The 26,711-nt window shown below is 40.2% G+C and overlaps 1 protein-coding gene and 1 long non-coding RNA gene across 2 annotated transcripts in view; one reads left to right on the top strand and one right to left on the bottom strand.

Moving 5' to 3' along the window:
* Positions 1 to 11,014: 11,014 nt before the first annotated feature.
* LOC122575913 (U-scoloptoxin(05)-Sm1a) overlaps positions 11,015 to 26,711 on the top strand; it is a 61,594-nt gene continuing 45,897 nt past the window's right edge. Inside the window, exon 1 of the mRNA XM_043745414.1 lies at positions 11,015 to 11,609. Within this exon, the coding sequence (XP_043601349.1) occupies positions 11,549 to 11,609 (61 nt within the window). The 5' untranslated portion in view covers positions 11,015 to 11,548. The remainder of the gene's footprint in view (positions 11,610 to 26,711) is intronic.
* LOC122575914 lies at positions 11,868 to 24,716 on the bottom strand. The gene is made up of 3 exons (XR_006319588.1): positions 23,135 to 24,716; positions 14,758 to 14,920; positions 11,868 to 14,681 (listed from the first exon to the last, which is right to left on the bottom strand). It is a non-coding gene; the product is annotated as an uncharacterized LOC122575914 (long non-coding RNA).

A 26,711-nucleotide genomic window follows, 5' to 3' on the forward strand; every position in this document is an offset into this window, starting at 1 on the left:
GTACGGTGGCTAGATATGGTCACAAACGAGATACAAAATAGACGTGACATGTAATGCTGTTTCGTGTCCCACGTTTGAGGGTTACCCGTACCCGTTACTATTTTCATGTTACATGTAATATTATCGATTCAGCATATAGTACCGCCATTGACCAAGAACAGAATAGACATTGCATACAATGCAGAAAGGTGTCCACGGCCTAAAGGCTACGTAGCAAAAGAAGATTGACAGTTTTCGCGGGGATTACGACGCTCCATAAGATAAAAGACATCAAGGACAGTTAGGTACCGAATAAAATACTACTTATTATACAGAGTGCAACTTATACAAAATGTGTGTATCTTTATAGCTTGCGAGTTATAAAAAATAACCGAATTTTCAGGGGTACATTTTACTTGTTAAAAGTGACTTTGACGATCGACGATCGACAGCGACGAATTCTCATGAAAATTTTGTAACGTTTAATTTATTTTAAGTAAGACAGTATTTATTTGAAAATATATTTGGTACATGTTTCATAATAAATAATTTCTTAATTATTTGGAATACTAAGACGAAAATAACGGCGATTAAATTGTCCTATTTCGAATGTATGAAATCATTCTCTTATTTCAAACGAATTTTTAACGAATTATCTTAACATCGTTTCAATGTAATCCGTGATATAGAATTCTTGATAATCTAACCATAGCTTCGTGTAGATGGAATTTGAAATATAGAAATCTTAATAACAATAGCTTTAATTTATTTCGATAGGTATCGTAACATTCACTTATCGAATTCAAATCTTTTTGCTATATTATGTGAATTTCTACAGTTAACGTCACATACTTGCAACTTTGTAACTTGCACGTTTTTCATAGAGGTGGCGCGCAGTTAGGCTCAAATATTTCAAAGCAACGTTTCGCGCGCGTTTGTCCAGTATTCTCTAGAGAATATTTAGTTGTGAATTCTTGAATTCTTGCAAATATTTTCGCATATTTATAATATACGATCATAGTGTGTTAGTAGAGTGTATATTTCATACTCTGATAACAAATATTCACAGTATAATTCTCGCAAATGATTGCATTGCATTCACGGCATTCGTAAGCATTTGTTCCTATAACTCTCAACTAATATTTTTCACACTTATTCCAATTTCTTGATAATAATCTTTTAAGTGTAGAAGAACAACATTATGTTCCAAATAAACGTTCGATGGGGAAAAGAAGAAAAATACCGAAACAATATTTCGCTTCTTTTACACACCATCCCCCCTCCCCCGCTCTAAAATATAGCCAGCCCACTATTACACAACTTTATTTTCAGAGAATATTTGCGATCGCGCGCAATGCGGTTTGTAGAATCAATATTTGTTACGCAAAAGATTTTTTCAATATTTTCAAATCACGATAGTTTTGATTAAATTCAATCAAATAATCACGTAAAGTAGTCTTTTGTTTTTTTTTTTTTTATATATGTGTTCTTTTTGAACACTGGTTTTCGGTATTAGAGTTAGTGCATCTCTCAAGAGGATGGGGCTTCTCCAGCAGCTCAAGAACGTAAGTAGTTTTACGTATAGTATTTCAGTTTGTTCAATTTTCTATATTTTGTTCGAATTATTGTTAATTAGAAAATAAAAACGATCGGTAATTTAAAAAGCTATAAATGTTCCAAAAGTTTGGAGTTTGTTATTACTTATTAACGATGTTAACTGTATTTTATGTTTTGTTACAGATACAGCTTCGACTTGTTCGTCTTCTTTGGGACTAATCTAACGGTGGCTCAAAAACCAAGAACGTAAATATCTTCACATATCGTACTTCGATTATGTCTATTCTGTATATTTTGCTTTAAATACTATCGATTAAGAAGTAGAATTTGATTGAAAATTTTGAAGGTTAGGGTCTTCTCAGGTTGTTCTTTCATTAAGATAAAAAGAGCGTTAATGTTTCAATATGGAATTATAAAGCAAACGTTTAACATATTTTAGAAATCATTAAATTCTTAATGTGTAGATTCGAAACTTTTATATTAGAGTTTCAGTTTATATATTTATTCGATACTTATTAGAATTTCAATTTTTATTATTATTAAAATTACGAATTTAATAAACTTCCATTTTTCATTATCTTCAACTTTTCAAATAATCAGCAACCACTCATTGTGTATTGTTTTGTAACAGCCCTTTCAGAACTACTATTTCCACCGTTGGATTTTCAACGGTTCCTGCCTGATGTTAGTCTCCCTGACGACATTCGCTGGGATAGCGCAGCATCCATGGTAACGTCCTCTGGTCCTCCGCTTCGAACGGTGAGTCGCATGCATTTTTGTTCCTCCGCTCACTCAATCATGTCGTAGGATGAAAGGTCCGAATCGACACGAGTGACTGGTTGTATTACGTAGAATTTTTTGCGAGCATAGTGATCGCGGGTATTTTTTATACCCGTGAGTAGTAACATTCTTTTTTCAGATTTATTAATTTAGGATAGGTCTTCTTGCACATCGCGATTATAATAATTAATTCATTAATAGTTGATTTAAGCATACACATTTGAGAATAAATTCATGGTACTTGTAAATATGGATATTAGTATTCAGTGAGAATATTTGAAAAAGTAAATATCTACACGAATATATCTGTATGATACAAGTACAGTTGATCTTAAGCAGTGAATTTTAGTATAAACAAGAGATATCGAAATGACCTCGTTTGAGCATTTTGTAGTGGAGATGTCGGATACCCTCCGATTTCGTTCCTATGAAAGCTGCAATTGTCGCTCAATGATAATGACGATACAGGCAATACACGATACAATAAACAATGTTGAATTTAATTTTCTCTTTCGTGACAATATTAAGTCACATTCGTTTATTTGACTTCAGATAGAGTTTAAAATATGAGTTAAAATTCTTTTTTTTTTCGTACAAGAATGCGTAAAGTTTTATATGCAAGAAGAAACTTCGCGGTAGGCAGATTTTTGACTCAAAGCAATAATTTTGAACGCTGCTTCTGCATTTTCGAAAAAGTGCTTTGACGAAGAGATCGCCTGAGATTATTTCTATCTTAGTAATACATTTTGATTTAACCATTTAAACAATTATTCCATTTCACCGAGTCTTAGTCCTTCTTCAATTAATGCTATTTTTTTTGTAATATTAAAATTTCAGTGATTTATTAAATTAATAAAGTAGAGTTATTATAATCTGAAACTAAGTAATAAAATATAAAATCGGAGAATGTTAGTCCGTTAAATATAAATTAGACAAACTAATCATATTTTTAGATCAGGATTTTCATATTTCATCCTTTCCGTGCTCATTGTCAGGATCTCATTCACGTGTCCAGGTGCTACTTGAATGGGAGGAAGTATGTATGTATCAATGTATGTATCAATAAAATCGGAATTTGTGATAATATCACGTACACGACTAAGTATAACCACGATGTTAACATTTCTGTCAATTACAATCATGATTCCAAGTCTACTTACATTTAATTAATTATATAGTATTATAAGTTGGAATATCAGAATATTTGAAGTAGCTTTTTTATATAATAAATAGTAATTTCCATTGAATTCAGTTTAAGAGTTAACGTTGCGGCAATGAGTGATCGTGTTTTGTTAAGTAGAGTTGCGTTTACAAAATACCCGAAATCCTCCGACTGCGTTTGTCGGAGACTGTTCCTGGATCGCTAGATACAGTTACAAGAGCTGTACAAATGCGATCGTTCATCAGCAACCTTTTAAATGGTTGCACTGGGAGAGCGAGAGATCGCTATTAGTATTGCGTACTGATTCGATACGAGTGCGTAGATTAATATTTGTTGGCGCTGCGTATCAAATGCGGGGAGTTTCCAGACCTTTTTTAATTTTTTTTTCCTATTTTTTTGTAAATGATGGATCAATTGATACTGCAGATATAATGCAGCACTCTTCGCGTTTGATTTTGAGAATTTTCTGTTTCACAAATATTAGTAATAAATTGGCGTTGCGAAACAAGAAGAATATTACATTCTGCTCACGGTTTGTTGATCGCATTTATATAGAGTGGAAGACAATTTAATTTCAGTAGCCCTTCTGGTTGCTGCATTGTTTCTTTTCCAGCGCTCCTTATTAGTGCATTTGTTATTGAAAATACTGCTATAAGACATATTTTTTTGTTAGTGTTAACGTTACCATGACTACTAAAATACGGAACTTTATTACGAATGTAATACATATATATACATGTATGGAATTGTGAGTGATTTCATATGTAACAAAGTATTATAATGAAATACCTTTCTTTTTTTTTTTGTACATGGAGGAAATCCGCACGGACGCCAGGCCGCTTCTGAGGAAAGCGGCGTGGTAGTGTCGGACTCCAACTGGCTAAAACCTCTACGACGACCGTCCCCGAGCCCCCTCCGCTCACAATGAGACATCTCCTCGTGGAGCGGTGTGCGGCCATGACACATCGCGCCTCATCGTCGGTGCCGCCGTGCAAGGCAGTTTGGTTCCCCTACCGGACTGCTTGGCGGCCCCGAGGCGCTGAACTACCAAAATTTGAACCCCACGAGGGGGGGGGGGCCTAGCGTGCCTCGCCGAAGCGCGACCGGACCTCTGCCGCGCCCTCGCCGGCCAATCCTTTCGGGGTGGGAGTCCCGTTCCCTGACCCTCTCCGCAGCCTCCTTCCGAAGCATGACCTGCTCGCAGAAGGAGGTCACGGCCCTCCTCCCTCTCTCGCTCGTCAACAATGCCTCAAGGATCGCCAGCGGCGAGAGGTCCCACCCGATTTCCCCGATGAGGCAGTGGCGCGGGAGCGCTCACGCCGGGCAGTGCTCCAGCGTGTGCTGTGCCGAGTCCACAACCGCACCGCAGTAATGGCAACGCGGGGTCGCCTCTTTACCGATTCGATGCAGGTACTCACCGAAGCACCCGTGTCTGGTGAGCACCTGCGTCACCCTGTAAGTCAGGGGAGGCCCCCCACCGTCCAACCAAACGTCCCAGTTTGAAAGGACAGCCTCGAGGACCCTTAGCCCCGGCGTGCCCCGTCTCGTGTCGAGGCCAACGCGTCATCTGTCGAGTAGGGCCCGCCGAGCCCGAACCCTAGCGTCGGCGTCCACCGGAATGACCCTGCCCAATAGACCCCGAGTGCGGAGATAAATCTCGCGACACCTCAGGGCCTGCAATTCGAACGAGGGAGACCCCGCGAGCACCGCCACTGCCGCCGCCGAAATGGTGCGGAAACCCCTCACTACCCTGATGGCCATCGTCCTATGCAATCTCCTGATCACCCGGAGACTGCGACTGCTGGTCATCAGGTCCTCCGCCCAGATCGGAGCTCCGTAAAGGAGCTTCGATCGCACTACGCCGGCATACAGCCGTCGCACCCCGACGCCCGGCCCGCCCAGCCGTGGCAGCAAACGTCCGAAGCCGTTCGCCGTCGCCTCGACCGAGGGTGCCAGGCGAACTGGAGGCGTCCACGCAGGCCAGGACGGCGTAGCACGTTAGTGCTGAGTCCGGAGGCATCGGCGACCGAAGTATCGCGTCGTACGCGATTTCCCACAGCAACGGGCCCAACACCGACCCCTGCGGGACACCGCGGCACACCGCCCTCCCCATCATCCTTCCGTCCTGCCCGGTATAGACGATACTGCGGTCTCGAAGGAACGCCCGGACTACACCTTGCAGGTAAGCAGGCACTCGATGGAACTCGAGGGCCCGACCTATCCTGTTCCAGGGGATGTTGTTGAAGGCGTTGACCACGTCAAGCGACATGGCCAACGCCACGCAACCTTGCCGCTCGGCCCCTCGACGAGGGAGCGGACACAGCGTCGGTCATAGACCGCCCCCTCTAGAAGCCGAAGTGGGCGTCGTGCAGTCCGCGGGCACGCCAGGACAAATGCGACTCGAGGCGAGCGGCCACCACCCTCTCCTGATGGAGCTGCTGTTTGCCAGCCTCGTTCAAAAGGCACATCGGCCGAAAGGCGGAAGGCGAGTCCGGAGACCGTCCTGGCTTCGGCAGCAGGACCATCCGTCCCTCCTTCCACGGGACGGGGAATTCGCCCCGCGCCAGACATCTGTCGAACAGACACCTCATTCTCGGGAACAATACCCCGGCTACGTCCTTCCACAGGCGGGCCGGGACTCCGTCGGGACCTGGGGCTTCCGCGCTCCGATTCTCCCGAGGGCCTCCGCCAGCTCCTCCTCAGAGATCACCCATTCTGGGCTCCAACTTCCCGCGATGTCCAGTAGCTTCTCCTCCTCCTCCGGCGGTTGCGGCTCTTGCTCTTCACTTTCCTTGCTCGCTCCCTCGTTGACCGCTCCCGGAAACAGGGCGCCGACGACCTCCTCCAGGAGCCGAGTGTCCATGTTCTTTGTCGCAGGAGGCGCCCAAGGACGGAGTTTGTTCAACATCATTCTGTAAGGGCGCCCCCCGGGATCGGAGTCGAGGGTGGCCAGGAGTTCTTCCCAGGCTCGCCTTTTCGCCTCCTTGATAACTCGCTGCAGGGGCTTCCGCGCTTCGCCGAGCGTGGATGCACTCCTCGCGGAGACAAGCAATCTCCTTGGACCACCAGTACACCGCACTAGCGCGACGCGGGGCTCGGGGCCGCGCCATGCACGAATCACAGATCGCGTGCATGTCGCGCCTCAGCCGGATTGCCCCCGCCTCTGTGTTTTCATCAGTAAGGGATTCTTCCGACCAGGCGACGGCAATAGCGGCCGTCGCCATGAAGTCCTCGTCGCGGTGGGTCGCTGCCCACCGCCGGTATCTCCTTCTCTCTCCCGATGGGCTGACGGGCCCGCGCGCACCAAACGTATGGTCGCCCATCGCGCCACCAACGACCACCTCCATCACGATGTAGAGGTGGTCCGAGAGGGTCTCCTCCGGGGATAGGCCCCAACCGGAGACACGGCGGGATGCGGCGGGGTTTGCCCACGTGCGGTCCACTATAAACTTGCCTCGCCACGCCACGCACGTACTGGACGACCCCCGGTTCATGAGTCGGAGGTCGAGCGCGACCGCCCAGTCCTGTACGACGCGCCCCCTTCCGTTGGTCCTGCGGGAGCCCCACGCCGTAGAGTGAGCGTCGAAGTCCCCGAGGACCAGTGACAGACAGGCGCCCAAAGGCCTCACACAAGCCGCGAATCCGTCCAGGAAGGAAGCGTATTCCGTCTGACTGATGTTGGGCGACACGGTAACGGCCACCACGGCCAGATCGCCCCATTTCACGGCCACGAAGCCCCATCCTCGCTCGATCACTGAGCAGGAGAGGCTTCCCACGATCCCGGTCCAGAATATGGCGACCAAGCCGATCAGGTCTCCAGCGCCCCGTGACGCGTCGGGAATATTGTACGGCTCGGCCACCGCTGCCAGACCGATTCGCCGCTCCACCAGGCTCTGGAACATTAGGTCCTGAGCCCGGCGATAATGAAATACCTTAATGTTTTTTCTACTATATATATATATATAGTAATAAATAATATATAGTTTTTTCAAGTATCTAGTAATTTGTTTTAAATGTTAGTTGAAACTTAATTCATTGCTATTGGATCGAATATTAGTGGTTGTTCGTTATTAGAACCATAATTTTTAGAATTCTTTCAACCACAATATTTTCAATTTTTTAACAGTAATGTAGGATTTTATAAATATTTGAATTTTGTTTGCACGAATAAAAGTTCATTCGCGATCATCGGTCATTTGTTACAAAAATTCTGCAAAAAATGATTTATATGCGTATGTTTGGGTTCATTATGTCGAATAAGAAATAATAGATAGTAAAAGTTAAAGAATAAAGCAAGTGATTTTATAATGATCGGTTCTTCTCTCATCTTAGTATTCAAATTAAACTTTCAATTTTTAATTCTTGCTTTCAATTTTCCTAGTTTTGATTAAAGAGATACAAATGATTCTCTATTTTTAAAATTTAATCAAGAGTAATTTAATCTATAGTAAAGAGTAAAATAATATAAAATGTTGTCACCTCAGAGGTGCCTGTTCCTTTTTTCTTTTCTTTTCTTGAAGTACTAATCCAGTAAACGAGCAATTTACAGAAAATACATTTCAGTTACATATTTGAATATTTCATAGCATCTTAACCCTTAGAGTGCTGAATACTCGGGTATACTAAAGGTCGAAAAGAACGAAAAAAGCGAAGAAGGTGAAGAAAAGATAGAGGATAAATATTAGGAAATAATGTTTCAGCCTTACCATTCAGCTAGTGATTATACATATTTTATAGAATTTCACCAACTTTTCGCAGATCGAATTTGCTTAAGGATCTTTTGTGGCATGGAGCGATGGACACTATACTCCATACGATATCCCTTTCCTTTCCCTTTATAACGATTAGCTTATTACGTAGATAGAGTAATCAGATATTTAGATTTTTACGTAGTTATATAAATATCATAGTAGGAAGTGTAGCATCATAGTAAAAGCACGGTATTGTAGAATGCATATGTTATGCAGTAGTTCATTTTATATGGCACATATTTTATCCTATTCTCTTGTCCCTTTTTTAACTCCCAAACATAATTAATTATTATAATTCTTAATCATAATCAATTAGTTTTCACTTTCATGACAATAAAAGCTTCTAGAGCTTGGAGAGCGTGCAGGGATATGAAATCGTTGGGCGGGAACGCGAGGTGGGTACGTGACGTAAAATTTGAAGTCCTTTGGCGACAATCAAATCGCACTGCGTTTTCACCTAATTATACTTGTAACAACAGTTTATAGATGGCGAGCCACACTGGATGTACTATTCTCATATGTCGTCGCAAGCTCGGATTCCGAGTTAAGCGAATAACCCTGTAGTTAGTATCTTGTTACTTGCTAGTTAAAAGTTATTAGCATAAAACGAGATACATACCCCATCTTGTGACACCGTTTCGAAAAACGAAAGAAACTGAGGTTTCGTAGCCAATCGGTGGAAATGCATCGAACACAGAAATCCTTTGGTCCTTTGTTCACTTGCGGCTGTAGGAAATTCAATGATCGGTGGCAGACGGCATAATATTGCTCGCGTATAATACATAGTGCATAGGCATGCGCGATGTATACACGTTACCGATAACTGTCAAATGAATGCACACCCATGATACATCAATGATAACGATGATGCAACTGGATATGATGTAAACAGTAAATATTCACGAGAAGGTTAACCAGGGAAATTAAACGTCGCTGAAGAAACACCCACTGTTCAAATACAGCTAAAATCTTGCGAAGGCCACTGAGCTGAGTGATCTTGATGATGTATACATACAAAAGCGACTTCGACTGTCGTTAATTCGATGAACGGATTACATTACGCTTCTGCCGATAGTTGTTTGGACCGAGCAAGGCGAGATAAAGGCGAGATAAAGGCAGCGAATCCAGGCAGATACTTGGAAAACGGAACTGAAGTTGGGGCATTCGATCAACAGCAGTATTAGCAAGGACGTTAGTTGGTGCGATACTCGGTTACTGCAAATTGCAGGATTTTTGCTAAGATAAAATCGTATTACTACATAAAATTGAAGTGATTGGAGGTGGATCCCATAAACAGCATTTTTACTGCAATAGTTATCACGGGTATATATTTTTTACATTTAATTCTTTATAAATGCATAAACATTTGCAATCTATCTTGCTTAATATTATTATTATGTTATTTTATTTGATTATTTTATTCATTGTACGTGCGTAAAGTGTTTTCATATGTCTGAAAGCTTTCAATATGTAATTCCGTATTTATTAGCGATTAGATTATACTATTTCATTTTCGTCCCATTCTTGAATTTAAGCAGAGTTTTACGTAAAACTTTCAAACGTTGAATTTTTGAAGTTTTGTTGTTAGAAAAATATTTACGAAACAAATGAAATTTCTCATAACATTTTCTACTACTCTCTTCGTTCTATTGATCCGTATAGGCGTGTGGCGTAGTAACGATAAACAATGTAGAGAAAATGTGTTTGAAAATTTGATAATGGAACGTCACGGAAATTTGATCGATGGCGCGATTGTAATTGAACTATTGCCACATTTAACAAGTTAACAAGAAACAGTGTGAACGATGAATTTCGGGTTGCGAATATCAGGATTACCTTTGACACAGCTGCGATTGTTTCACAAATTTCAGCGACGGCACGCGAATAAACGAAAAAAAGATTTAACGGGACGCTGAGAAAAACTGATAACCAGGAAACTGGAGATGACCGATAAAATGATAATTAAAAAAGTTCACCGGATAAAACGTCACGAAACTAATGTTAAAATATTACGCTATCGATATCGAACTTTTAACAACTATTATATAAATACAGTGTTTGTAATGCATTGAAATTGAAAGGCTTCGAGAATTTGAAATTGTGCTATACGATCGAATAGATACGTCGATTAGAATTTCTGAAGGAATATCTAAAAATTGGTATTTTAGCTTTTTGTTTTCTCAAAAATTAATTAAACTTATACATATATATTAAGCTTATATATTAAGCGGTTGCGTACTTTTTATCGTCGACATTACAGTACATACGTATGTATATGGCAGCCTAGAATAATGTAGGTAAAATAGCATGTGCTAGTGTGCAATTAAGTTGGAGTATATCAAATTTCGTATCGTTTCGTAGTACGTACATATATGCTTTTATGTGATTAAGAAAATCTGATAGTTGAAGATGCTGAACTAGAACTAGTGAACTAGTGAATTAGAAGCAAAATTGCGTTAAAGTAAAGAAAGTTAAAATCGTAGACAACAGATCATGCGAACTCGAACGTAAATTGTGAATTGCTTTTTCCTATCGAACGATAATCCGGAAGCTAAAGTGGCCAGCTTGCGCAAATTACAAAAGAGGCCAGCGAAAGGGAACAGGCCGAATTTTGTAGCGGGCGTATGCACAGGCCACACAGAAATACAAATGAACATACGTAGATGTGTGCAAAGGAAAATGGTGGAGGGTACAGAGGTGCGAGAAGATAAGCGCGCGCGACGACGCGGCGCGGCGCGTCGCGGCGCCACTACTGCAGCGTAACGTAACGTAGAAAGTCAGTCCGACGGCGGCGCCTCACCAGTTGTACGCGCTCTTTCGTGGCCCAGCAATCAGAAAGCGGCCACTCGTGATTTCGTGTAACCCTTCAGTGCCTCCAAAGAAAAATCGTCTTCAACCGAATAAATTTTTATCCGAACAAACGGAGAACAAACAATACACGAAGCTAGTTAAACAAATCCTAAAATAAGATCAAAAGTAAGGAATAGAAGAATTTGGAAAAAGAGAGGCATAGGATCGGAGATAGGAGAGACACACGGAGGATTACGATTGGATCCCCGATCTAAAGATTGTCAGTGATCGTCTTGTATTAAGAGAAAACAGAATTTTCGTCTGCACGCTGATCGCGAACGAATCGAATCAAACGGATTGATCATCAAAGATCGAAGAGAGGTATTCAAGAGACGAAGTCGCTGGATCAAGTGCCTTGTTCTTTCTATATCGCCTCTGGGCGGCTCCTGGCTCTCGCAAGTATCATCAGTCCAAACTGACGGACTTATTCTCAGTTCTCGCAGTACAAGCTCTAACCACCGACAACAGGATGTTTTCCTTCTCGAGAGCTTTCCCGCCGATTCTCTTCGCGACGCTCTTTGTCTGCATCGGTGAGTTTTTCTATGCTTCTGCTTCTCGTGAAACGCAAGTGGCCGATGTAGCCAACGAAATAGAATACCTCTCGGTTCTTATCATTGAAAATTATGTGATGATGAAAATAATGATCGCGTTATACCTTTCTTCGTTTGAAAGAGTTCTCCTTTAACGGTTTCTCCAAATTAATTGTTATATGACACAAAATATGCAGAAAAAGATTGTATGTGTGTGTGTGCGCGCGCGCGTACGGGAGGGGGCGGGAAGAGCAACGGTAAAGTCTACCGATCCTTTTTATAGATCTCTACTTTCTATCGAAAATGTTTATGAATCCAACTTTAGTACGCGAATAGTAGTAAATTTCGAAAAACGAAAATAAAAAATTTGTTAAGAATGAATTTTTGATAAGCACTTGGCGCTTCTTAGAGTTCTGGGGTAAGATCCGTGCGGTCCCTAGCAATGCGCTTACCAAAAGGCATCTCTATCTTTCCTGCTCCGTGGCTAGATGCATTAAATAAGGAATAGATTCTTTGTTTTATATATTATATTCATCGTGGATATTGGTCGGGTCGCTTGTGCCATCGGTTTATCTCCTTATCAATCTATCATTGGTCAAACTGTTTCACGTATTCTCTGGTCATGTCAATCACGTCATAGGCACCTCATAGCTCGATCGGTTTTTCAAACATTCACTCAAGCATTCAACCGAGATCCTTATTGAGCCCTCGACGCAGTCATGAATTATCGTAAGGCTAAATAGTGTCGGACTATTTGGTATTATATCGGCATAAAAGTGTGTTGCCGTTAACATATTTGCGCGTGAAATTTTAAAGGAAATGGTGTATGTAGGCTGTAGATGACGAGAAAATTGAAAGTATCTACTGGACGGTATTTATTAATATGGAAATACCAACAAGCGATACAACAATTTCACGAATTATACGCAACTCGATTCTAGAAACAGCCGCGGATATAATTTGAATCGACCATCCCGTATCGCGTTTCATCCTTGACTCGTTAAACGTTACCGATAACAACCGCTCGATAACAATCGTCGAGCACGCGATATGCCTCTTCATTCCGATTAACCCCCCGAAAATCCACTAAGCTCCATTAATTATTTCCACCGGCCTATTGTCGTCGTTAAACGGCTCGATTATCCACTTTCCACAAAATCAGCGTTCGAAATGTGGCCAATTGTCTGCATTCTTCTTCAAAGTACATCTATTGAATGATTCTCGAACAGAATCATTCCGCCAGTAGCTTCGTGCGATATTCTATGCGCAATGAGTTCATTATCCGATCGACTATTGGTCGTGGTCACGAAGGGATTGTTTCAATCCCCGCGTCGCAACGAAACGCATCGCCTTTCCAATGAATAGCATTATTTCCGAGGAGAAGTTTACGCTTTGATGGAGCTGGCCGCGCAAAGTCTGGATAGGGACGGATCTAACCGAATTTTCGCCATTGTTAAATGAACGGTAGGAATAGGTTGAAAGGGGTGAAAAGGGAAACAGGAATCAGACGAATAATCGAGTTTGGTATCTCGACGAACAGACGTTCCTGGATAAAAGCGAATGGCAAGCGTGTGAAAAATGGTTTCGCTATGGAATCTAATTTTAAGTCAATTTTTATCAATTTTAAGTCAATGATTTTGTATTCTACAACGAGAACTCGTAGGATTTGAACAACCCAAATTTCGTAAAAGTAGTACTGAAGCACTGTAGGCAAAGAGGCAAAAACTATCTATGTCCTATATGTATAACATTTTTTTGTCTTTTTATTCTTCATATGTTGGATCAAATTATGAAAATATGATATATATAACAACGTAAAGATGGAGTAGGAAGTATAATGGTCGAACTTGTCTTCGATTGAATGGATTTTAGGATCATTGGTTGAGTGAAAATAAAGAGCGTTTCAAATTACACTAGTCGAAATTCTTACTATTCGGTTTAGAAGTTAAATATTTTGCAATCTCTAAAGCTACTCCCAAATGTTAAAACTTATACTCGAAAAAATTCCTTATTTCCAATTTGCTTCATTTATTACGCCATTCGCAACTTCCATGCTTGTAATTTCAAACTTGTAAATCATCCATGTTGTCACTTTCGTAATACGTAACGTGCACAATATTACCGTTCAATCTATAACAATTTCTAATATTGTAATACGATATTCATAAATTCGTTGCATTCCTGGTACATTGGCGAAAAAAAGAAATCCTCATCGCCTCCAAGGTCCAACAGATAGATCTCTACGCGTTATCTATAATGCCAGACCAACCTATCCTCTGCACGGAACGCGCCGTAATATCATCCTAGCACCGGATACTCACAGATTCTGGTCCTTTCAGCATTACTCGCGCGAAACGACAGCTAGCACGCTCAGCATTTTGTTCTTAGTTGGTCTTTGATTGGTCCTCGATTGATCTTCGTTCGGTCTTCAGCCGAAAGTGCAAGTGATCTCCTCTGTTTCTTTTTCTTCGATTTTCACTTCGAACTGACACCGTACAATGCGACGCTTTAACGCCACTGTTTCCCTTTCGGCGGAACCCACGTCAATCACGTAATGGAGGCTTGTTGAAGGGTAACGCGTCTTTTTTTCCACTGTCTGTCTGTCTCTTTCCCTCTCTTTCGCTCTCTTTCTCACTCTCCATCTTTCTCTCAACCCTCGTACATCCGTACATTTTTACATCGCCGTACATTTTATACGCATCTAACAAGGATAGAAATATCAAGTCCCTAAAATCAGGCAAAACACCTACATTTCAGACCCGGAATTTCTCTCTCTCTCTCTCTCTCTCTCTCTCTTTCCCTCTCACTCTTAAAAGGGATAATAAAGCGACGTGATGCCGTAAATATACGGGTTGCACCCTTGCGGTCCTTTATCACTTTTGTTAGCCTCGTCGTCTTTGGCCCGCGAAAAGGCTAGCTTCTAGTTGGAAATCCAAACTGGCTGGTGTGCCAACCTAATGCACGTTTTTATCGTTCCACTCTTCAAGTATCGGTACCTTTTGTCGGACGATCGATTGGTTTAGATCGAGAGATACGATTTCGTTGTGTCGATGAAACTGAATGGCGTAAATACTGTAACAAGTGAATATGGATTATCGTACTACTACACATGCTACTTATTTAGAAGAATGATAAATTATTGCGTTACTGTTTGTTCGAATGGCTTTTAATAACTTAATAAATTGTTTTCGTGTTAATTAATCATATCCCGTATTTAAATTCCAGTTTCCAGACATTTGATAGCTTAAAGATCTTCCTCACAGTGAAATTTGCCATCCTTTTAATCGATCGATACCTTTTCTTCATGTTATCTAAAGATTTCATGAAGTTTAGTAAATTAACAGCTTATTATTTTGCTTAAAGTTTAAATTCTTTAAATCTAAATTCGCTACCGGTTTTCATTCGATATTATATGCATTTTGGTTGAAAGTATGGCGGTATCGTAAGATGGCATAAAATTTGCTATTATATTCATTTGGCTTTAAATCTAAATTTGTGCAACTTTTAACTAACTCGTACGTAAATTACCATATTACTCGAAAGCTAACGACGCGATAAGATCCGACGTTTAGGCGTCTAAATTTGAGTGTTTATGATCGATACCGACGAGATTTTTTACGTCTAAATTCACGTTGTTGTTGATAAAAGTTCCTATGCTATTTGCCAGATTAGAATCTCAGACAGGTTGTCTGCAATTTTTCTTTTGGATGTATTCGATGAGAAGAGAGGAGAACAGTTGGCAAAAATTTGAACAATCCAATTTTCCCACAGATTATTCTGTGATACGAGAAACTCGCATGGGAAAGATTAAATCGAGGGGACCCGATATTATTTAGAACTCGTTGAGTTTTATTATACGTAAATGATGAAAATGTTAAGGATATTTTCGGATAAGCGAGTGCTTTACTTTTAACATAACTACACGTAGTTTCTTTCTTTTCAAAAATGAAATTCCTTTCTTACAATGTTTCTTATGCTTGGAGCATAAAATTTCTTCGTATCTTTTTATTAGAAAATAAAATATACGTATATAAAGGGACCCACAAATAACTGAACGTAGCAGTTTTTCGTAAGATTTTATGTTAATATGTACATGCGTATGTACATGCCCATCATCTAATACATATCTACAGTGATAAGCGTAAAAACAGAGAAACGATTATACTAGCAAGGTCAACCAACCAATTGCATTCTGGGTCTGTTTTGTAAATTTTCCCCATCACTCGTCGTAATCAGATAAATTTTCTACATACGTACGTACCAATAATTAAGCGATAATTACGAATTAAATTAAGTTGGATTTGGTATAAGAATCATTTATATTCTGGCTATCGCATAAAGCATTAATCCTTTTCGTATTAATTTTCTCTGACTAAGCATCTTTTGAAGAAAATGAAGGAAATGGATTTGAAGGAAAACAAATAGCCTCGTAACACATTTAAACCCAATAATATAATAACGTGATGCTGGTTATCGGCTATTAACGAGCATGTAGTTAGAAAACGTAGACATACATATGTATCGTAATAGAATAAAATTCAACGAACTATATTTAAATGGCTGACTTTTTGATAGCAAAGTGTCGTATACACGACTTTAGTTGGCTATTCTACAAATTATCCTAATTTCCTTAAAAGGCCGGTCTTTGTTTGTTTCCTTGCCAGAAGCTATCATAAAGTCATAGCTCGAACGATCTTCTATAGTCCAAATGCTCGTTGCCGGGTATAACGGTTCTCGGTATCTTGTAATGCCGAGCTTTGATCTCGCGAGATCACCCATCATCAGTGACCAGTATTTTTACCTCCGCTCAAGGGGTTAGGTCAAGTTAGGTTAGGGTCGCGCTACAGAGCCACAGGCAGAGGGTAAACGCAAGTTAGTTGCCCTTTAGAAATAAGAGAGCACGTTGTTAATCGTTATCCGGTAGTTGCTAGTCGTTCTACTCAGTCGTCACTCGTCACAGAGTCGACGCTCGTAGCCATCGCTCGTCCTACCTAATAGCCGCTTGTTGTCTCTAGTTTCTACTTGCAAAATCCAACAAACGCAAAGAGATTACGATATTTATGGCTGCACCGGGTATAATATTGTTAAGCCCGCATCGCAACGTCAATGCGACCAGAGGGGATGAAAATACGCATGGACGTGGTCATTCGATATATCCCTTTGCAGGTGCACTTATGACACGGTTAATTTCGACGAAACGTCAGCTTATGAAGGTGTTGGGATGTTTAAGAGAAGAATCTTGTTCGAGTTACGACAAATATTTCTGAAACCTTGAGGATAATTTTATGCAGGATTATATATATACTACGCAGTAGTAATAATTCTAAAAACATAACTCCATAGCATAAATTGAAAAATTTCAAATATTCGTAAATCTGATTTTCCAGTTTGCAGCCGTAGCCATATTTTATGGTACGGTCATCGATTTCTTCCCGAATGTCGTACGTCGCCGATGTAAAAGTCGTGAAGGTCGTAAAATTATAATTTGTAGGCAATCCGTGAATCTGTTGGCTCGTATATCATTGGGTCGCCGCCGATAGGGCCAAGTAGCTGTATAATCCGGACGCAACGATGATACGCGTGGGCGCTTTGAAACACGAGTACAACCTGATTCTGTTATCATAGAGCATCGTTTTGCAGATTTGAAGATTTTTCTAAATAAAACATACGACCCGAACGTTCGTCTTTGTTAGCTGTATCGCTGTATCAAGAGATAGAGCAATCCTCGTTACCGTGGTGTAATAAAGCTATCCTGTGGGTGCGAAACCTCGTCGAGCACGGTATCATGAAGTGGTGTAAAGTTAAGGCGTGGGTTTGAAGCGAAGGAAAAAGTTGAAGCGGTCCAGTGTCCGTAGCCTTAATTTTTAATAGCGTGTGTTCAGTTTAATGGAAGGCGCGTGTGCGTTCGTTACACGTGCCAGCCAGTTCGTGAAAAGAACCAGATCCACTAGAGGAAACTTGGAAAAAATTGGACGTGGGTGAAAGATGAAGTAGAATTTTTCTTTCGTCGATAGTCGAAAAATTCTAAAGCTTTGAATATTCCTCAAAAAAGATATATCTAACAAAGGAAGTGTCTCGTATTACCGTTTATTATTCATTTATTATCTTAATTAGACAAGCAGAGTAATATAGGAATGTACTAAACAAGTACTTATTCTTACTTTGATGAAAAATTCGTACTATCTCGAAAATGACATTAAACCTGATAGGTCTTCATCGTGCAATCTTCCTCTCTTTCCAAAGATTGAAACGGAAGTGCTCGAACGCAACAGCAGCAATAGCTCTGCTATTCGTTCCACAATCGCGTTTCGCCCAAAATTATAGTAATTTTTCATTGTCTTCGGAGCAACTTCCCAAAGTTTCCTTTGTACTGCACTTTTCTTCGAAAAAGAAACGAATTCGTACGTGAAATCTTACTACACAGGATATTCTCTTCGAGCAGAAAGACGAGGTGAGGGTCGCATGAAATTGACCCTCTTATAATATAAACGCTTCTTTCACCCCGAAACATTCCAGTGTCCAAGACGACGCAGCTTTATTCGATACGTTTTGCCCTTCGACGCACGGTAATGATTGCAAATATTTCTCGGAATTATTGAAAAAAATCTTTTTTAACAAGCATAAGAACTCTATAAATGAAAAAAATTCCACCCAAGAAATGATACGAACAATCGATTTCTATTTCCCTATAAACAAACCACTTCCTTGTTGCTAGACTGCGATAGTACGTGCACTCGATTCGAAAGTAGCTAGGCACGCGTGGGAACTTTGTAAATTGACTCTGGTCAAGTGGCCGAACGGACACGGGAACGTCGACTTTTCGAAATTCTCCGTCTAAGGACCTGGCCTAAGTGTCTGGCCGTTTCGAGTCTAAAGAGGTCTAACAAGTTTCGTGGCTGTAGCAGGATCTCCAGCATTTGCATACACGTGCCGCGCGTCGATGCGCGATGCCGCCCAATTACTAAGAATCCATCGTTTCCTTCCGCAACGTTCAATGAAATCCAAGAATCTCCGACCTCCACTACACTCTAAAGATCTTTCCTCTTTTCTAAAGCATTTTGCATCTTTGTACGATTTCTTCCTTCGTTTCGTCTATATCATAGTTGTTCATATAGTTGGCACGGTAAGGAGCTAAATTGGACCGACACAGTGCTTTTTGTAGAAAATGATTTATATGTATATCGCGAGAGGAAATGGAAGGAACCTACCACGTATATTAATTTACACTTACTTGTGTTATGGTAATAAGTGGAAAAATATCGCATCCCGACCCAACACGCTTCAGAACGCGCCGAATTTAGAGGATAAAAAAAGTCGAAGCAAAAAGAATTCTGAAAGATAGAGCGCAAAATTGTTGTCTATTTTGCGCGCTCTCAGCGGACCGCTTAAAAGTAGCAGGAGATTCTTCGTTCCACTCGAGAGATCCGCACTTTCGTGTTCAACTATCGCATCCTTGGTACACGAATACGACACAAATCCGTTACGAATCCTTGGCAACGCGCTAAAGGCGTTCCTCGGATCAAAAGAGTATGTACGTGTGCGAAATCTCAGAATCCTACGGATTCCCTGTATAAAAACACGCGAGACATAGTAAACCGGGCGTTCGATTTCGGATATACCGCGAAGGAAATCGATCTTGTGCAAATGCAGCTTTTGTGCGAGTACATTCTTCGGCAAGTCAAACGAAGCTATAAGAGAGATCTAGCAAGCTCCTTCCGATACGCGTTCCTTTTCAAATCGTACTCTGAGCTTCGATTTCCCTATTTCTACTTTTATGCTTTTACGTTCTCTCGATTATCGCAGTTGTTTTATGGAATGTATAGTACGAAAGAGAGTTCAGAATTATGATACGCGTATTTGAGACAGGCCATTTCTGTTGCCAAGCGGTAGTTTATTATAACGTTATAAATATCTCGATTTCTTTAAATTTCATACGATCGTAGCTGCTATCTGATCTAGCTGAAAGGAATAGCGGCGAAAGAAAAGTCGAGCGAATCTCCTTTGCTGGAATGTAAAACGATTAAACAAAATTTTCATATAATACGTTATTATATATGTTATTTCGTCATCGTGATAGTTTCAAGTCTCTATTTTCGTCTCTGCTGCAAGAATCTCGTGTTCGTTTACATGTTTGATAAGTGGACCGTGCAATTACGTCATGGTAGCTTTTGTTATGAAGGGAATTTTAAAAATTCTTTCTCCAACATCGGCATTTAGGGATACTTTGTCGTATATAGGTATGTACGCAGAATTTCTTCGTATTGGAATTTGCCATTAGAATCAGGACACACAGTAATCGTGTACTCTCTTATTTTCGAGTCCTGAGGTATTTTATATAGTATCGTAGCCACAAAATCGTATTTCATAGATAATAAATCACGATAAAAATAATTTTCCAAGTCAGAATGCATCTAATAATTTATCAATATTTTCTATTCTTCTACTTTGTTTAATATTAGCAATGAACCAAGCAACGACGAATCTTATCGTTTCTTGCCAAAAACAAACATCTTTTTCAAACCAAATTCGATAATTCATTGTCGTTATCTTCTCTCCCATTTCAACCAAAACTCTGAAATAAATGAATTACTTTTGAAATTAATAATTTTCCTGCGTGCTGAAAAAAGTCCTCTTTGAACCGTGGAAAATGTTGTTTGTTCGGTTTCGTTGGAAGAAGCAGCTATAAGAGTTTCGTTTATTAAAGCCAGACAAATGGGCGTGTGCCGCGTTCAGGCCGTTGCAGGCGTCCCTGCCAAAACGTATCGACGCGACGGTCCCCGGTCGGCATGAGAACTTTACTTTACAGCTTACGGAATAGACGAAAGAGGACGACACAGAAAGTTCAATCTCCCGGGGAACGACCCAGTTTCCCGTTGCCGCTTCGACCATGTGACATTCGCGCCTCGTGTATTTCTCAGTTCCTCCGTCTGTATTTCCGCAAAAATCATTGCAATATGTCATGCTTCGACTTCGATTCGTCAGGCTTTGCTCCATCATGCCATTTAAACGCGATCACCTTCGCTAATCTTGAGATTTCTCCTGAATTTCAGTACCGTATCTTAAATACTATCTGTGATAGTCCTTAGATTGGAATTTGATAACAGTCCATTCCCATTTCGATAGTTGATTTTATAGAAAAGATGGAGAATTTTCGTATCATTCTTTGTCATTTTCATTCTCAATTTTCAACATTTTTATTTTTTTTTATAATTAATTTTATAATTAATTTTCATCAATTTTCGTCAGTTTCGTTTTGCATATAATAAACGAGACTTTTTGCAATAATGAACGCTTCAAGTTATTGAGATTCTAATTATTAGTTGAAATGTTTTAGTCGCCCAGAGCCACGAGGTCCCCTCCCTTTTCGATAACTGAGAGTTCACATTTTTTTTTATATTAATATTTAATTTGTGCCAAATTAATTCAAAAACATGGGATTTTAAAAAGTGATATTATTTTTTACACATTCCAGTCCCCGAGATTTCGAAAGAAGTCGCTCCGATCATATAGACTTGGATCATTGATTAAAAAGAAAAGAAAAAAGTAATAGATTTTATCGAAATGATTCGACGCAAGCCTGATATATCTCCTCGCTAGTTTATCCGAATTCGATACTACGAATCATAGTTGCTCCTACATCTTGTTCGAACTTTAGTATCCCCATCTATGCTTTTTCGCTTCTGTCAGATTTATTGCTTCGATTTCGCCGATTCTACGTTCGCCAAATCTCTTCCAGATTGGCGTACAAATATACAATAGCGTTAAAATCCCGTCTATATTGTTTCAAATTTGGTGCGAAATGTTACGAGATGTACTTCTTCTTTCCACTAAATCTGTCTTTGATTAATTCCTTTACAGTTATATTTTATGTATTTTATCAGCGTTTAACGTGAAAAAGTAATTGTTAACACGCGAGATTCCTCCCTTTGAATTTTTGTACATTTTAGAATGGAAGAGAACCTAACCCCAATCTATAACATCTCGTTCGTACAACCATTAAAAATGATTGACATTGATCAGCAAATTCGATAGAGAAATTACTCTGAAATGATATACTTATTGTTGCTAACGACGAAAGAGAAACAGCGAACCGTGGCACTTTGCGGGTTAGGTTAATATAAATTTTCATTCTATTTGAAGAGGGCCTAACAATATCGTCGATAGCCGAGAGCTTCATTACGAGTACGGTAGAAGGAAATTGGTCGTGGAACGGGATTCTTGGAGTTGACTGGAGATCTGCGTAGATTAAACGACCGGAACCTACTAATCTCCTTAAGGATAGTTCTTGATAATACAAAAGAGGGAAAAAGAGTTCCTTAAAGATCTACTTGTGAATCCATTAGCTGCACCATTTTGTATCTCGACTTGCACGAATCGTTAAAATTAATTCGAGCCTTTTTGAGTTAATTTGAGAAAGCTATTGCGTTAAATTGGAATTAGCGTTATAACGTGTATAATTAATACCTATATACATACGTACGTATAAGTTCATTTTTATTAAACAACATCCTTTGCAATTTAATACCAACTGTAAGTGGAAGCTCGTTAATGTAAAATATATTCATCCATATTTAATAAATCAAATTTGTGGAACAATATTTAGTTTATAATTGGCGTCGTCACATCGAAGACAATATCAGTAAGAAAAATAAGAACTTTCAAATGTATAAATAATCTCATTTACGTATTTTGCATATCTAATTGTCATTCGAATGATCAAGTATCTTCTATAACGATGAAATATTCCTCATAACTGCCTAATAATGCTAGTTTAGCACCATTATCGCAAAATTTCCGATACATCCCACTAAGTACTACCAAAACCAGTAAACTAAGTAAACTAGCCTCGTGCCTAAACATTTACCAATATTAGATTTTGTTTCAATGATTCCGATTTCTCCAGGGCATGCCAAAGGATTCAGGAAAACTCGGTGATTAGCTCGATGATCAATCAATCTTCAAGAACTTCTTATCCAGAAATGTCCGTAGATTTTGTCAAATTGAATCAAATGAAAAAATAAATTAACCTTCGCGCTCCAGATGGACACGATCTCCTGGAAAGCATTAAATCACCGGTGGAATCGCTTCTGGCACGAGTTTCTGTTTTTCAACCCCCTCGTCACGGTTGCCGCCGACCCTTATCGGTTCGACGAGCCGCAAGTTTCGTTGGAAATTCGATTATCAGTCGGAGATTCTTCTGCTCGAACGGTCGGCTAAAGGGAATTGAAACGGGGTGGCGCGGCGGTGGTTGAATGAAAATCAGGGACGCGCGTCACGATACGCTAACCTATTAGCCTAAAGTAATTTCCGTTTAATTTCGTAGCTGACGAGCCGGTAAGCTTTCCCTTCTCCACAGTCCCGTTTAACGAGCTTTTAATACCGAATACCGGGTGCTAATAATGTCCGGATAATGAGACTTATTTCTCTCGTTGCACGGGCTTTTGTGCGCCATATGCCGCCGTCGACGATGAATCACCTGATTTCCACCACTTTGGCTTACGCGTTTTGGTATGTGCGTGTTTTACCGTTGTTCCACTGTTGCTCGATTGTTGCTCCACCGTTGCCTCCACCGTTTCTCCACTGTTGCTCCACTGTTGCTCGATTCCGTGTACATTTTCTAACTCGCTTTCGTCCGCTCCCTATAGAATCACTATGAAAATTTCTGAAATTCTGTACAGAGTACGGACAAATCACCGTCAGTGCATATGACTTCTTGTTTCAATCGTATACTACATTGTCTCTTAAAACGTTCGAAATCTTTTTATTAATTCCAAAACAATACCGAGACTTCCACATGAAATTTCAAAGACTACAGCAGACTCGACACATAATTACATTGCTTTAATTCGATTCAGACACTTGGAATGCTACGAAATCTCGTTGCAACGAAAATCTTGTAAAATCGATAGCTTCTCAACGATCCACGCTCCTTCGTCAACTGCCTGCTACTTGTCGGTAATTGCTAGCCGTGCCAAACGGCCGTTATACGCGCGTGAGAGTGCACTCCCACGTGCGTGTTACGGTGACAAAAATATGCAGGAAAATATAGAAGAAACGGAGAAATGCGATTCGATCGATCGACTGCTCTCGAGCCGAACGACGTTAACAGGCATCGAAAACTCGCATACGTCAAGCAATAAAATTATCAAGCCAGAAAGGGCGGACTGGTTCCGAAAATATCTTCGTTACGTGAGCTCGAGTCGGAAAAGTTCCAAGGTTGCTGAAAGATGATCGATCGCAACAAAGGAGCACGTAACTAAGATCGCGAGATCAAGGAGGAACGAACGAACAAGTAGGGGTTGAACAACGGTCGAAAACCGGCTGATAGTTGAGAAAAAAGAGTCTTCACATCGCAGGACGCCGCACGTCGCATACTTTTTTTGTAAAACTTGACAAAACTCTCGGCGATACTTCTGAACGTTCATCCTTGTAATTTTTTCCTTTTGTCAACGGCTCTTCCGTTTTCCTGACACGAGCCTTTCACAGCCTGCCGGAAGCCGAAACGAGGCTAAAACGCGAAATAATGGCGACACCGGATACGAGGCATTTCCTCGAATATTCCTGCTTCGCTGCAATTCGATCTTCGCTGGTCGTTTTGTGGACGAAGCTGAAACTTTACTAGTTTGATTTAACGATAGGTGGATTTCGTGGAAATATGTTTTACGCTCGAAATTTGGCAAATGCGAAGATTGTATTCTGATATTATATTATCGCCAGAATATGTCTAGAATCTTTTCGGTGCAACAGTTTGGCATTTCTGGCAGTGGTTCCTTATTTAATTATTTTTAATTCGTCCCAATGTGAGTTATTTATTATGGACTTGTACGTACTATTGTTAGAATATATTGAGAGTTTCTTGAGACGCATTTACATCCGCTGTATAGGTAACCCTTTAGATACATACAACAATTTATTCCAATTATAAAAAACTGAACTTTTGACACTGTTGAAAAGGACGAGTAGCTTTTCCATATATTACAGTTATTCGATACATGACAAAAAGTCATCCTATAAAGTGAATCACGTGTTATTCAATGTATATACGTCAATTCTATGATCCTATTACACTTTTCCTACATTTGTCCAGTTAAATTTTCCTCCAAGTTCAGTTTAATAAATAATACCTCCGCATCTTTTCGCTCCGCATCGTATCGATAGAAATACGACAAAAATTCAGAAACCTAAGAAAGATGATGGTTTAATTCTGATAATTCTAATAAAAAATCGGTTTATTTCTGTACGTTCAACCTTATTTTCCATGCCATAAATATTCATTCGCTGACAGATTTATCATATACGGGTTAACTCGTTATTAATCGACGTCGAGTCACGACGCGGCGCTGGAATTCATTAGCGACTACCGGTTCCTAAAGACATGGCCGCCGACTTGGAGCTGGGCCGCACGAATCACGCCAGAGTCGACGAGAGAAATAAAAGGAAAAGGAGGCCGGATAATACGTAGGGAGTAGCCGGAAACGACCCAAGACTCGGCGGTTTATAAACGGCGCGCCGAGGCAACGAAGAAGGACTGGTTAACTTGAAGTAAATTTTCCAGAATAATTTGAAAGATCTACGGGATTAGCAACTTGGTCATTCGTTTCGGTGGACATATTTTAACGAAGAGAAATACGTATTCTTCGTTACTCCTTGCTCTTTCTTTTTCTTTCTTCCTGTTTTTCATTTTTTCTTTTTCTTCTCTTTTTGAGGGGGGGGGGGAGGCTGATTAGGCTGCAATTCTCTCGAGGGGAACCGACAAGTTGAAATGTCAAACGATATCGGTGTTAGAAACGAAAATTTTTAGTAAAAATACTAAAATGCTTGTGTTAATCTTCTTACTTTTTTTTCATTTACTTATCACTTGAAAGCTGACTTTCATGCGTTTTATCACCTTTGAATTTTTCTTTGTAGATTTCAAGGCGGTATAATAAACAAATGGTGTACAATTTTTGTTTCGATCGTTTAAACTTACTTGCTTGTAATACATTTTTCAAGATCCTTGTTTCACACCGATTTCGAAAAGAAAGCTCAAAGTAAAAATTGATTAAGAAAACTGATAGTGAACCATGTAGCAATGAAATTTTTTGTCTCTTACAATTTGCAACGCTTAGCTTTGAGCTTCGTGTTGAACGTTTATTTTAAGAGTTGAACTTTAGGAGTGGAATTTCCATACAGTAGAAAGAAAAGTTGGTCAGACTATAAGTGGGAATACCGTGAAAGAATCCCTTATCTCGAGTGGCGCTCTTTTAAACGCTTGTCTCTTGTTCGTTCGCGACATCTATTCTCGAAAACCGAAGCCCTTCGACCCAGCGAAATATCATTTTTCCTCGGAATAATCAATTTGCATTTTTTATACGAAAGACGTAATAATCATAGACTGCTTGTTTTTAGTAACTCGAACACCATTTTCGATTGTTAATTAATATATCGAAAATGACCAATCAACAGTCTGGAATTACCGATAGTATACATCCTTTTATTTTCTAGATACGAAGGAATACGTGTTTAACAAATAATCCTTTGAAGTACGAATAGTTTTGTCCCTTACGTGGAAACGGTTATTATCTCTTACCTTTTAATTTCGATCGTTGTTTAAAGTTATCAAATACATATTTGTCAGTCATTTATAATTTATCTCATTTCTTGTTACATTCATTCCATCTTTCTCGCGCACAAATTGCTAATATTATTAATATTCGTGGTTTCTCGCGCGTTTCCTGCGCATCGTGGCAGCCAAACATCGGGGAAAATTAACGATCGCGGCCGAAATTTCTTGGAACGTTTCTACAGACCGAGCAGATGCTAAATTACCGTGTTATTTACAAGAGAAAAGCGCTTTCACGTATTCTATGTATTGTACGTACGCTAGACGCATCCTTTGATAACTTATTACGATCGTGTACGTATTATTCGTATTAGAAATCCGCGAATACCAGGGCTTCTCGTCCATCGTCACGATGTCAGACTGATAAAAATGACACGTTAATACAATACGATATAACGTGGCTAACAGACGATAATGGCGTCAGACGACGACCGACGTTGCGTGTTTTGTAAGGATATTTCAACGTGGAGAAAGGTTTTCCGAGGAAAACTTGCCAGGAC

Source organism: Bombus pyrosoma, linkage group LG15 (genome assembly GCF_014825855.1).
Source record: "Bombus pyrosoma isolate SC7728 linkage group LG15, ASM1482585v1, whole genome shotgun sequence".
In the NCBI taxonomy this organism is placed as follows: Eukaryota; Metazoa; Arthropoda; class Insecta; order Hymenoptera; family Apidae; genus Bombus; species Bombus pyrosoma.